At 44.3% G+C, this 13,713-nt stretch overlaps 1 protein-coding gene across 1 annotated transcript in view; it reads left to right on the top strand.

Moving 5' to 3' along the window:
• Window positions 1–13,713, top strand: part of DERL2 (derlin 2) — a 52,751-nt gene that overhangs the window by 27,960 nt on the left and 11,078 nt on the right. Inside the window, exons 4-6 of the mRNA XM_078679695.1 lie at window positions 2,613–2,706; window positions 6,033–6,228; window positions 13,173–13,263. Coding sequence (XP_078535821.1) covers window positions 2,613–2,706; window positions 6,033–6,228; window positions 13,173–13,263 — 381 coding nt within the window. The remainder of the gene's footprint in view (window positions 1–2,612; window positions 2,707–6,032; window positions 6,229–13,172; window positions 13,264–13,713) is intronic.

The raw sequence follows: 13,713 nt of genomic DNA on the forward strand, positions 1-13,713 counted from the left end.
TAAATTATTGTATTTCTTGTTTTTTACAGCGCAGCAAATGGTCAAAGTGTGGCACGAAGTGCTACATAAGCGCCCTATGTATAGCATATTCAGCATATACTGACTGTTTAACCGCGTTGCAAACTTCAGGTGTCACTATTATATCTTATAATCGATAAACAAACACCTGACACAAACCCCACATGTAAAAGACACTACTTACTAAAGAGGAACAGTGGTGGGATTCTTTGTTAAACTGCTCTTTCACTGAACTGCTGTGTACACGCAGAAGTGTGTAGTGTGGCATTACTCTAACATTATAAGAGGAGGGCAGGGCGCTCTGGGAAGGCAAACAATTTGAGGAGACTGTCTCAGATGCAATAACCAGGAAGCTATTTATCGCAGTATGTATGCAAAAATGACACTACTGAAGTATGTATTGTTTTCATTCCATACCTCCAGACTGACCAGGTTCATCTTGCTCTTTTGATCAGTGAAGAACTCAAATAATAAAGACAGTCCTGTGCACAAAGAGGAAAGTGTTTGCTAGCGCTGAGGCAGCAATCTAACATGGTGCAGTGGCGCTACAATTCCTCATCCACAACATTTCCCACAAGTGAGGGGCAAGGCATTAAGAACAGCAACATGGTCCCTCTGCAACATGCCTCGGAGTGCTCTCTCACAATGAACTGTGGTGCACAGCATGGACGGTGGGGCTCAAATGCAAATCCATTAGCCTTTATGTTGCTTTGTGGAAGACACGTGTGATTGGCCTTTGTGTTTCAGACTCGTACACCCAATGAAACTGACATGGGAGATTATGAAACCTAAATTGAGAGTGCATGTGTATATTTGTGCACGTAGCTGAGACTGATCATTCGCAGTTCATGCCCCAATATTTACAAGTCTGGTATGAGGGAAGCACTGACTGCTTCGTCACAATGATGGACGCTTTGATGGCTGCTTGATCAGAGCTGGGAAGAACCCTCCAACAATGGACACTTTGGCTGCTTGATAAGAGCTGGGAAGACGCCTCCAATGATGTGCACTTTGATGGCTTAAGAGCTGGGAAGAAGCCTCCAGTGTCCCAGCCTACTGGGGAACTCCCTTATTATTCCAACGGGCCATTCCAATGCTGTAGACAGTTAAGAGATGAGGAGAGTTGGTGCAGTGTGTCGTGGCAGAAAGAACTGCTGAATTCCAGAATTAGTTTGTTGAAAATTAGAATCTTTGGCCAGCCGAAGTCGAGATGAAGTTCTAGTAAAAAGCTGTAGTATTTATATTTGAGTGGATGTCCTGTAAGAGGAAATATCTAGTAGCCAGCTGGGCTCTGAAGGTTCAACTGTGCCCCCTTCTCATTGTTGATTAGCAGTTCTCTCTGAATGTCAGTTTGTAAACTGGATTAAAGCAAGCAAATATCTGTCTTAATCAAACGTAATTGTGTCTGTTACAGTGAGGAAAAAACATGTTTGTTTGAGACCCTTGCTTATCCAAATTCAACCACAACCCTGGGGTAGAAACATTTTCTTGCAGTTGTAGAATCATATCAAATAATTTAGCATGAAACATGAAAACATAGTTTTCAGTATTTTGTGACAAACGTCAGTTTGTCTTGGAACATTGCTGTGGCAGTTCTATTAACTGAAATGGGAGTTTTGTTGTAGTTGTGTTTAGTTCGTTACATCCTATACGTTTGAAGTGAAATACCAGTGTCATTTTGTCGTCCTTATTTGTTGCTTAAAACATAGTCTAACCAGTAATGAAAAACTGTTGATCAACACGTCCTAACTGGCTATTGCGCTGTATTTCAGGTGTTCAAACATTGCTGCTCTGTGGAGTGCACGTGTTAGTTCTACTTAGGATTTGTGGACACCAAACACCATGTCAGAAGGTGCATGGCCGCAAAATGAACCCTGTGAATACAATACATTGTAACATGTTAATAGAACATTAGGGCCGTGATTTGAAGTTTAACGAAACACTTAAATAGCGTTAAAATGTTGTTGCTCTCCCTTTTCTGTTCAGTAAACTGCATGACTAACTCGTGAGATTTTCTTTTTTACACCTCCTTTGATTTTCTTTGTTCCAAAATCTATGCTTTATTCCTTTTCAAAGGCCAGGGCATTTCATCAGTGTGACTGTGGTGTCCATTTCTCTGAACAATTTGCCCTTTCTGCCTCTAAAACATAACATACAGTGTGGCACCACACACTCTCAAGCTGTGGTGAAAAGCTATACATACTGCTGATGAATAAATACAAAGACATGTACTTGTGATACTGCTGCTGTCAGTGTATGCATTACCTGCTCTAATAAAAAGTGAAGTTTAAAATAGTCTACTATCCCACTCCTTCAGAGTGAGAGGGACCCAAGCACTACTTCTGTCTGGCATTTAAAGCCCTTTTGATTTTGACCTGCTTGCCAAAGTGCGCATGATATTCTTCTCCAGTTGCTGTGGAGAATAGAGAGGAATTTAATTATCTACATATAAGCTACAAAGCCAGCAACTTCAACCATCTGCGCTGTACAAAATGCGATATACGGAGTACTACGAGTATTTGCTCTTCATGAAACGTGATTGTGAACTTCCTGTTAAAAAGTATTGATTGTTTCCTGAACTAGTTTTCCTTCAGATATCGATACTGTCGAATGCTGGAAGAAGGCTCTTTCCGAAGTCGGACAGCAGATTTTGTATTTATGTTTCTTTTTGGTGGACTTTTAATGACTGTATCCTTTTGGAATGTTTTCCTAAAATCGGAATGCCTACAGAGCAAAAAATGTCTTTAAAATGTTTGTATTGCATGGGTTGTATGTATTTTTGTTTTACAGAAAAAGCCTACAAGCATTGCATAACAATTCAGAAAGAAATGCTTTCTATGGTAATTGCATTTATATAGCGCTTACTACCCACAACAAGGCGTCAAAGTGCTTTTAGGCGGGTAGCACGTGCCTCCGGAACTCGAAAAGGATTAGTGGTGAATTAGTATAGGGAAACAAATTAATTTTGAGCAGTGGACATTTGAGTCTTAGTTGGACTGAAAAGGATAATGGATGGAAAGAAGAGGGAAGAGTCTAGAAAATGTTTATTGGGAGATCATAGTAGTAGGAGGGTTTGGGATAAGTAAAGGAGAGAGGGAGGAAGGAAGAGTCTCTAGAAATGGATTTGGGAGATTATAGTAGTAAACTGAGGTCTCTGATGAGTCTTAAGTAGGGAAAATGATGTTTGGGGTGATGCAAGGAGGGATAGACGAGGGAAGAGCCTAAAAAGAGTTATTTTGGAGATCACAGCGGTAGAATTAGTTTTGGGATGAGTAATAGAGTGGAGGAAGAGGATATATTGAGAGGTATAGGGTGAAACAGGGTAGTGCATTTGAGAGACACAATTTTAGTATTTTTTTTTTCTTTTACAGTATGAGTAAAGTCACAAACCATTTACATGTTGTGATAGAAAAACTAAACCGAGAACCATAAACATCCAATCAAATAACCTGCATGAAAACTATGCAGTGACCTATATACATGTTGCGCATAGAACAATATAACCATTAAGTAATAGATACATTTGTTAAGCAGGCCTAAATATCTTTAAATTTCTAAACATAATTATTATGCATATTTATACACAGAAATAAACTTATTTAGATACATGCATGTAATCAAATCAAATGTTTATATGCACGTTTGTACACATATACTGAATGTTTGTGTTCGAGTATGGTAGTTATGTAGGGAAGAGCCAACTCTTGAATAGTCTTCTGGAGATAAGATAGTTGTCCGTTGATCGTATGCTTGGAGGTAGTGAGTTCCATAGTTTGGCTGCCTATGTCTTTTTTCTTGTATATAAAAAATCTGTGTGGCCTGGGCTGGAGACTTAGGACTTTCCCCAACAGATTTGTGTTAATGTCATTGATTCCTATGATATTAGGCCTTTTTTTAACTAAGAAAAGAAAGTCGGACTCCAATAAAGTTGCACTTTTTCATATACCTTGGTAGTGTGGTCAGACTTTGGACTGCTGGAGGATGTACTTTTCTGAGCTTCTTGATTGATACACTTAAGGATCTCTCTTATTGGCTCAGTTACATTACTGAGAAGCTTTTACTTCGCTGTGATCACATGAATTCACATTTGCTTTTGTTCATTAGTTATTGTCAAAAAATCTATATTATTTTTTGGGAAAACTAGGCACTGCCCATGAGTAGAAACTTGGTTGTTACCCAAAAGTACTTATCTGCCCCCACTAATCCGTGATTGAAATTAGCACATGTTCAGGGTAGACATTCAGCTTGAAACCATACTAATTTCATGACAAAAATAGTTCCAAGGGTCATCAATTAGGATTATTTTATGTACTTTAAGAGATTTTCTTTTGTTTCTCGTGCCACAGTACTCCAGCACACACAAACTGTAACAATATGGGGCCAATTGCAAGCTCGGTCGGAAAGCCTCCGACCGAGATCATCTGTTTCACTTCCAACCGCCTTATTATAATTTAGGCGGTCGGGAGTGAAACCGTACAGTCATTCCGGCTTGATTCCAACAGGCTCAAGGAGCCCGTCGACCAGTCGGAGACTGGCCCGTAATCCATATGAACGGTGTTTTAGGCCGCCTGGATTACGATGCTCGGTTTCCGACAGGCTTTCCGTGCTGGGATTTCTGACATGGAAAGCCTGTCGGAAAAGCGAGTTTGGGGGCCCCTAGCAGGGCCCCCTTAAAACCAGAGGCCTACAGTTGGTGGCCAAGGGGTTACCCATGTTGCCCCCTGTTGATCCCTGCACCGTGTGGCAGGCACCTACTGGTGCCTGTCACACGGTGCTGGGATGAACACAAACTTCCTTTTCTGTATGAGAGCTTGTGCTGCAGCCAACCGCAGCACAAGATCCCATACAGAAAAGGAAGCTTGTAACCGCTCCATGTATGGTCGCCTTGTAATTCAGCGGTCTGGACCCGTATCAGCGACAGCATCCGCCCAACATCGTAATAAGCCTCTAAATATTGACACTCAGCCATGATTTATTCACTAGATTGGTAATAATTTAGCTTACAACAAAAAATAATAACACTTTCAAACTTAGTCCCAGGTGGCACTTTACCCAAGTATTTATATAATATGCTTCGGTCTCTGGGTTGAACCAAATATTGCCATTGTAAAGTTTATTAATTGCCATAATTCTATCTCCTGCTCAGACAGTTATTATTCTTCGTAATGCAATCACTTTTTTCTTGCATACCCAAAGTGTGTGTAGCCAAGTCTGAAAACAGCATAAACACATTAATAAATAATTTGGGGAGGAGCATTTTTAAATCTTTTGGACTGCGTTTTAGGAAGATTTCCTTTTTTACCAGTTGTAGGTTAACAGCGTAGTTCTCTGCCAGAGCTATTGCTTCCAGGATATAAAGAGTGGGATTTTAGTCAGCCCTAGTCAGTCGTTGACTTATTCTGACCAGCCTCGTTCAGCCATTCGTTTGAGACCTTGTCAATCACATCTTCGATCAGCCCAGAGGAATATTCTTCTCTTTTCTTCACGCGTTACCTATTTCGTACATCATTCTGCCTGATCGCAGTCTTGTATTGATGTTGGGACCTTTTAAGTTTTAAAAAATATAAGTTAGTTTTCTCATCAATGCATTGCATACAGGAAGCAGTCATTTTTATTTAATTTACTGCAGGAGACATTTTTTTAATGTTTTTTGTTATGGCGTCAGTGCAAACTCAACCTCACATGGCCCCCAAAGTTTCTCACATCAGGCGGTCAATAAAAGGCAACGAATAGAGATTTTTTACAAGATGTTCACATGTTAGTACACTTGTTAATATGTGGTCACTGAAGTGGGAGGTACTATCCTAAAGACCGATATGACTCTGAGGACAGCCACCATAAAGAAGATGAAGCGTTCTTGTAATCTCTTGGACTAATTGTGTTGCAGAGAATTGCATTGCCTGTTCCATGGAGAACTTACCGTAAATCGTATTATTGCAAGATTCATGCCACTGTAATTAAAATTTGTAAACTTTTGTTATTGTCATGAAATATTCTTTAACTGTTTGCATCAGATTTTTGGTTTGTTTGTTAGTTTAGTTTTCTTGGGCCAAGCTTTTACAATAATGCTTGTCTATGTTTGGAGCCGAAGGAATCCTTACGTTCGTATGAACTTCTTTGGCCTCCTCAACTTCCAGGCCCCGTTCCTGCCTTGGGTGCTTATGGGCTTTTCCTTGCTACTGGGAAATTCTGTAATTGTGGATCTTTTGGGTAAGAAATGAAATTTGTTTTGCCATTACATTTGTTAATTCCATATAAAAACTGTGTATATTGAGTTGTGTTTATGATTTATACTTTAACACTTGAACGTCTTCCTCAAATCACCTGAGGAAAAATACCATTGAAAACTGTATTTTTAATCTTTCGCAAATGTAAGACGTTACTGAATTGCATTTCCAGTATTTAAGCATTTCATCTGTTAGTTTGTTATTGTATATTATGTTACAAACTGATTATTTGCATCTTTTTTTATATGCTTTTATTTTTACTTTACATAAATCTGTGCAGATCCAATTCTAAACTGTGGCTGTGACTTACTCTTCACTGTCAGCAGCTCATCTCTGTGTCCTGATTTGCCCATCCCTCTTTGTCTAGATAAAGGGCTCTGTAAAGATAGATCATCATTTTTCTCCCCTGGACCACACCAAGCAACACTTTCATAGCGTGTGAGGGTTCTTGGGAAATGTTTTCCCAGATTCCCTGATCCAGATGAGCAAATTGTAAATGTATTTTGCTCTTCTTCAGATGTGATGAAAGTCCCCCACTTTCGGACATCTGCCCTCCCTCAACAGGTCTTCCCACGTACCCGGTCTTTTTAATGAACCTTATGCTCCAAAAGGGCATTTTTGCCTCTTCTGTCTTCCAGCATGTACCTCCCCATCATTAATAAATCTTACAGCAAGTTCTGGCCATTTAATTCTTGCAGAAAACTCCTTTCCCAATTGCCATCTTTCCCAAACCTTTGGACCGCGTCTTATGTCATCACTTAGTATAATTCTGTGTCATGGTAAACCAATTCACCCTTGTCCCTTGGCAGCTTCAGTGTATCGAGCTTAACTCTGCTCTGTTTTCCCAGCCCAAGCAGCGACACCATAAGCTTTTCAGTCTCTTAAATGTATGCAGCGTCATGGACGTAATTGATCTCTGTGAACCGTGGAGACAGAACAGGAGAAACACAGTCTTCACCAGTATGACAGTAACAGATATTGTCAATGGTAACTTATTTAATAAGTCCCCCTACGTCCTCAACCCCTCCACTATTTGTCCAATATTTAGGCAAAAGCTTACATCCCTATATATAGTTTTTTTTAAACGTTTACTAATTTTAACTAACATTCAGGTATAACTTCAACAGGAGTGTGATACATCTCAATGTAATATGCTTCTACTTGTTTACATAACATGCACCGATGTCCTCCCTCCAGTCTGTCCCTTAATCACAAGTAAGACACTTAGTTGTTTGGATTCCTTTCCAATATGTAGCCCTAATGAGAGGATTGCGCCTGCTGTTTGTACATAGTCTTGCATCATAAACGTATCAATATATCATTAGTTCAATCTCATCTGGTACACCAGAAAGACTTCATGCTTGCATCCATGTAACCTGAGCCCCCAGGTATTAACACCTTCAGCGCGGCGTGAATTTTCGCGCTGTGCTGAAGGTTCTAAAAAACGGGCGTGGCCGTGACGGAACGGTTCCGTCATAAGCACAGCCCAACCGGCGATCGTGACGGAACCGTTCCGTCACAAGCATCGAAGGGGTTAACGTGTTTCAATTACCCTATGAAACTCCACCTCAATGAGGTACACCCTGTCAATCGATGCCAGGCGTGCTAGATGGGGATCAACTTGATTTCTCCCAGTTAGTGCAAAGTCCCAATATTTCCTCAAAGGCATCAAACTTTGTTTTTAGGATGTACACCAATTTGGCACGGTCTCAGATAGAGCAGTCTGTCATCTGCATACAGTCAAACAATTTGTGCTATTCATCCGACCTTGATGCTCCAGTCGATGAACATGGTTCTCTACCCATATACCATAAGGCCTGCTGTCAGTGAAATACGCATCTGCAACCAGGGACATCCTGGTCTAATTTCCCTTTGGATTTTTCAGCTGTCCCATACTATGCCGCCTGTTTTAACTTTTGTATTTGGAAAAGAGTATAATAATTTCCCCTAGTTACCCTAAATGGGTTACAATCCTATTTTAAGCCCCAACAGATGCCTATTCCACTGAGTCAAAGGCCTCTCAAGGCCAACGCACTGTTCCCCCTGATCTCAACTGTGGGACAAACCCACACTGATCATCATGAATCAAAGTCCTGATGACTGTCACCAGCTGAAAAAATTCAATATTTATAATGGAATCGGGGCAATGAAACTAGATAGCATTGAGTCTCTGTCAGGATTCAGGAACAATTGTCTCCCTCATTCTAGGTGATAGGTTCCCCACCTCGTTTGCCTCCTGATACACTTTCAGAAGTTGATCCAATAGTCTCCTGCCAGATTCCTGGTACCGTTTAGTTGGAAAGCAGCTGCATTCTGGCGACCAACTAAATATCCACAAACGTCTGTTTGCCTTATGCTACTGAGTCTATACCGGCTCAAAGTACATCCTACATAGCTTATTTGTTTCCTCCTGAGTGACAGTCATCTCACCCAATGCATCTTTCACCTACAAAATGAATTTGTATAACTTTTCCCTGTTGATCAGCCCAGGCAAGAGTCTCCTTGGTTTGTTTCTGTCCCCTTGGAATCCCTGCTGATACTGCTTCTTGTGAATTTGTCTGACGTGTCCCATGTGTCTCCCGCATCCTACTGGGGGACCTGAACTTCCACCTGGAGAACAACAATGACAACACCACCACCACCACCCTACTCGACAACCTCGCCAACCTCGGACACGAGCAACTGGTGAACACCCCCACCCACTACGCTGACCACACGCTCGACCCCATCTTCTCTGCCAGCAGCCACGTTGCCTTCAGCCACTCCACCGGACTACACTGGACAGACCACAGCTGCATCCACTTCACCTTTAAGAAGACCACATCCCACCATTGCCCGCAACAGATCCCCCGTAGATGCTGGCGCAAAGTCACCGCTGACCAGCTAACCACATCACTGAGCCAGAACCCACCTATCACCACCACTGACACCAACAACGCAGCCCGCAACCTCACACAGTGGATCGTGAACTGCGCTGATGCCCTTGCACCACTGAAGAACCCCCCAGGCAAGCCCGGCAACAGGAAAACAACATGGTTCACCGATGACCCCAAAGAATCGAAGAAATCCTGCCGAGCCCTCGAGAAAACCTGGCACCGCGAACAGACGACAGAAAACATGACAGCCCTCAAGAACGCCACCCGCAAACACCACAAGCTGATCCGCACCCCCAAATAGACATTGTTCAAGGAACGGCTGGGCAACAACGCACACAACAGCAAGGAACTCTTCAGCATCGTAAAAGAGCTCTCCAACCCCAACATCAACGACATCACACCGTCGCAAGATCTCTGCAACTCCCTCGCCACGTTCTTTCACCGCAAGATCGCCGATCTCCACAACTGCTTCGGTGCCCAGATCCCCCCCCCCCCCCCCCCCCAGCCACCGAACCAACGCCCCCTACTACCACCCTCAGCGCTTGGACTCCCATCAGCACCGAAGACACCGCCCACGCTATGAACACCATCCACTCCGGCTCTCCGTCAGACCCATGCCCTCACCACATCTTCAACAAAGCCGACACCATCATCGGTCCCCACCTACGGAATGTCATTAACCACTCCCTCGCGTCCGCCACCTTCCCAGAGAGCTGGAAGCACGCAGAGATCAACGCCCTACTGAAGAAACCCACAGCGGACCCTAAAGAACTCAAACTTCCGCCCCATCTCTCTTCTTCCCTTCCCGGTGAAAGTGATCGAGAAGATCGTCAATAAACAGCTGACCGCATTCCTCGAGGCCAATGGATCCCTCGACCCATCCCAGTCCAGATTTCGAGCCAACCACAACAGCGAGACCGCCCTCATCGCAGCCACCGACGATATCAGGACCCTAATCGACAACGGGGAAACCACCGCCCTCATCCTCCTAGACCTCTCAGCCGCCTTTGATACAGTCTGCCATCGCACCCTAATAACCCGCCTCCACAACGCCAGGATCCAAGTTAAAGCCCTGGACTGGATCACCTCGTTCCTCTTCGACAGAACCCAGAGAGTCCGCCTCCCTCCCTTCCGCTCCGTGCCCACCGAGATAATCTGCGGCGTACCCCACGGCTCATCACTCAGCCCAACCCTCTTCAATATCTACATGAGCCCCCTCGCCACCATCGCACGCAAACACAAGCTCATCATCTCGTACGCCGACAACACCCAGCTGATACTCTCCCTCACCAAAGGCCCAGCCACCGCCAAACTTAACCTCCAGGAAGGAATGAAAAACGTCGCCGAATGGATGAAACTCAACCGTCTGAAACTGAACTCAGACAAGACGGAGGTCCTCATCCTCGGACCATCCCTATCCGCCTGGGACGACTCCTGGTGAGCCACAGAACTGGGCACCGCACCGACACACACTGACCATGGACGCAACGAGGAATTCATCCTGGACTCCTCTCTCAAGATGACCAAGCAAGTCAATGCCATCTCATCTTCATGCTTCAACACCCTGTGCATGCTCCGTAAGATCTTCCAATGTATCCCTACCGGAACTAGAAAGACGGTCACCCAGGCCCTCGTCACCAGCCGACTAAACTACGGGAACGCCCTATATGCAGGAACCACAGTCAAACTTCAGAAAAGACTCCAACGCATACAGAACGCATCCGCACAACTCATCCTCGACATCCCCCGCCACAGCCATATATCAGCCCATCTGAGAGACCTGCACTGGCTCCCCGTCAACAAAAGGATCACGTTCAGGCTCCTCACCCACGCCCACAGGGCGCTACACTACATAGGCCCTGAATACCTCAACAACCGCCTCACGTTCTACACTCCAACACGCAAACTCCGCTCCGCCAGCCTCGCCCTCGCCACCGTCCCACGGATCTTCAGAACCACCGCCGGAGAAAGATCATTCTCCCACCTGGCGGCCAAAACGTGGAACTCCATCCCCGCCTACCTACGACTGACCCAGGACCACCTCACATTCAGGAAACACCTCAAGACCTGGCTCTTCGAGCAGTAGCGGCACTCCCCTCACCCCCCCCCCCCAGCACCTTGAGACCCCCATGGGTGAGTAGTGTGCTCTACAAGTCACTTCTGCTTCCGGTTGCTGCAAATACGTCTCCTGCTTAGTAAAACTGTTGTGGCAGAAGCCTATTACCATGCCCATTAGTCACGCATTCACCTCTGAGCACCACTTTGAATGCCTCCTATTCATTAGTCCTGACACTTGAGGTTCATGGCAAAGTGCCAGTCTATAACTCCTATAACTCTCCCACAAAGACTGGATCTAACAGCAATTCCACCTTAACTCGCCAGATAGGTATTCTCAGCCTACAATATGCCATTGTGTTCTGTACCTACAAGGAAGAGTGATCCTACAAACATCTTAGCAGGTACATGGCCACTATGAAAGAAGATACACACAAAAGGGGGCTGGGGGGAGGTTTAAGGACCTGCGTGGGCGAACTCCCCACTCGTAATACCTATCACTAAAAGAACTCACGGGTCCAGAACGTCAGTCTGAGGGGCATGTGAAATGTGACAGCCAAACTAAAGGACGGTGTTCCCTTTTAAGGACGGTTCCCCTAACACACCAAGGGTGTCATGCTTCATCATAGGGGTGCCTCCTCACGTTGAAAGCTTAGTCTCAACGCGGGCTAAAACCCCCTCGTTGCGAGGGAGGACCACAGGGATGTTTTATGGAAGAGCGGGTTACTTTAAAACCCTATGTGAGCGTGGTGTGTAGTGGAAGGAGAGCAGTGCTGGAGGGAACTGTTAAAACTGGCTACTAGGCTAACCTCGTTAGTCATTCAATCCACATTTTCACCAGCGCACAGCTACAGTATATCCCTATGTTTTGATGTTATGTTATCCCTATACTTCTGTGTCAGGCATTCTTAGCCACCTTAGACTGTGTTGGGACCACATGTCTCTCAGGATCCCACCAAGCCAAAATATTTTCCGTGGTCTTCCCTCACTCTCTGTCTTGGGATAGAACGTTCAGTCCCACACGGTTGAACGGCTAATTTCTGTAGTTTGCCTGTGAGACGAACTAGTACTCTCCACTCCAATGCTTCACAAGTTCAGACCTCTACACTGCTGCAGACAGTTATCCCAACACAGTGGCAGTCTTTCACCATTCTGCTGTTTGAGACATTCTGCTCCTTAACACTCCAGTGCCTTACTCATGTAGGCCTTTAGTTTGTTGCAGATGATTACCCCAGCCCAGCGGTTGTCTAATCCTTTCAAGAAGGTTGAAAGCACGTCGTAATTTCGTTTTGCAGTGGATTGTGCCTCTGCTGGCAACTTGTTTAATGAGGCAGAGAATCCTTTTACTGATTTTCTCCTGCCAGTGTTCTGCAGCTCTGCACCAGAATCTCAGCCTCTACACCGGGGCGTGGGATTGGAGAGCAGCAGCCTCTTCTCTAGATGCAATCTACGGCATTTTGTGGCCCTCTCAATGTGGCGTGGACCACATCGGACTCGCAGGCCTTGCCTAGGCCAAGGTCTTCGTCTTAGCTGCTGCAACCAAATGCCTTTCCCATAGCACTGCTCTCTATACCCATTGACCACCTCATCCTTCCTGCTAGCAGAGATCTGTCCGCCCTCCGATGATGCTCAGCTGGCTCGTTTTCTGGCTGAATATTTAAGGTATCATATCACCACACTGAAACAATACAGTGTTCTGTGCAGCAGCGGGTCCAGCAGATTCAAGGCAGGGTTTGAGAAGCCACAGCGGTTTGCATTTGAGTAGACCACCATCTTGCTCAACCGCGCTTGTTTTTTTTCTTCCAATTATTAAACAAATCAGCCAATTTTTTTTTCCCTTTGAGGGTGGTTCTGTTTGTGTTTTTAAGAGGTATCCTTTATGTTTTAGCATCTTTGGTTCAAGTCTTCCTAGCTGAAATGTGTTAGTGGTTTATGTGTACCAAATGAATGTTTTTCACACACCTATGTTAATGGCAACATAATTTTTTATTTTTAGGAATTGCAGTTGGTCACATCTATTATTTCCTGGAGGACGTGTTTCCCTTTCAGCCTGGTGGAGGAAGAATCCTGAAAACGCCAAGTTTTTTGTGAGGACGTTATTTTTATTTTGGATGATAAATATCATAAGGCTCTCAGATTCACATATTGTCACCCACAAATATTTAATCTTTAAAACCAAAATGGAAATGTAATGGAAAAAGTTATAATTAAGACTCCTGTTTCAGACGTTCATATCAGTATTATCCCACTGATGGTGCGCAGACCACCCATTGGCAATGAGTGGATTATGGCTATCCGCTTTCTGAAGTAGGCAATATTTCTGCCCTTTATTGCAGAATGTCAGTGGCCATTGGCACTATTGACTATGTAATGTAGTGTAGTGTCTGCTGAAACTGGCTAAGTTTGTGATGGAGGGGCCTTCTCTTTCTTTACATAACCCTGTAACTGGCTGTGAATTCCTATGCCACTTTCCCAGTTAGACTGCAATATTGTTTATCCTCCAATGCTGAATAAACATCTGTTATTCAGCTCCTTGA

This window comes from Lissotriton helveticus, chromosome 3_1, assembly GCF_964261635.1.
Source record: "Lissotriton helveticus chromosome 3_1, aLisHel1.1, whole genome shotgun sequence".
Lineage (NCBI taxonomy): Eukaryota > Metazoa > Chordata > Amphibia > Caudata > Salamandridae > Lissotriton > Lissotriton helveticus.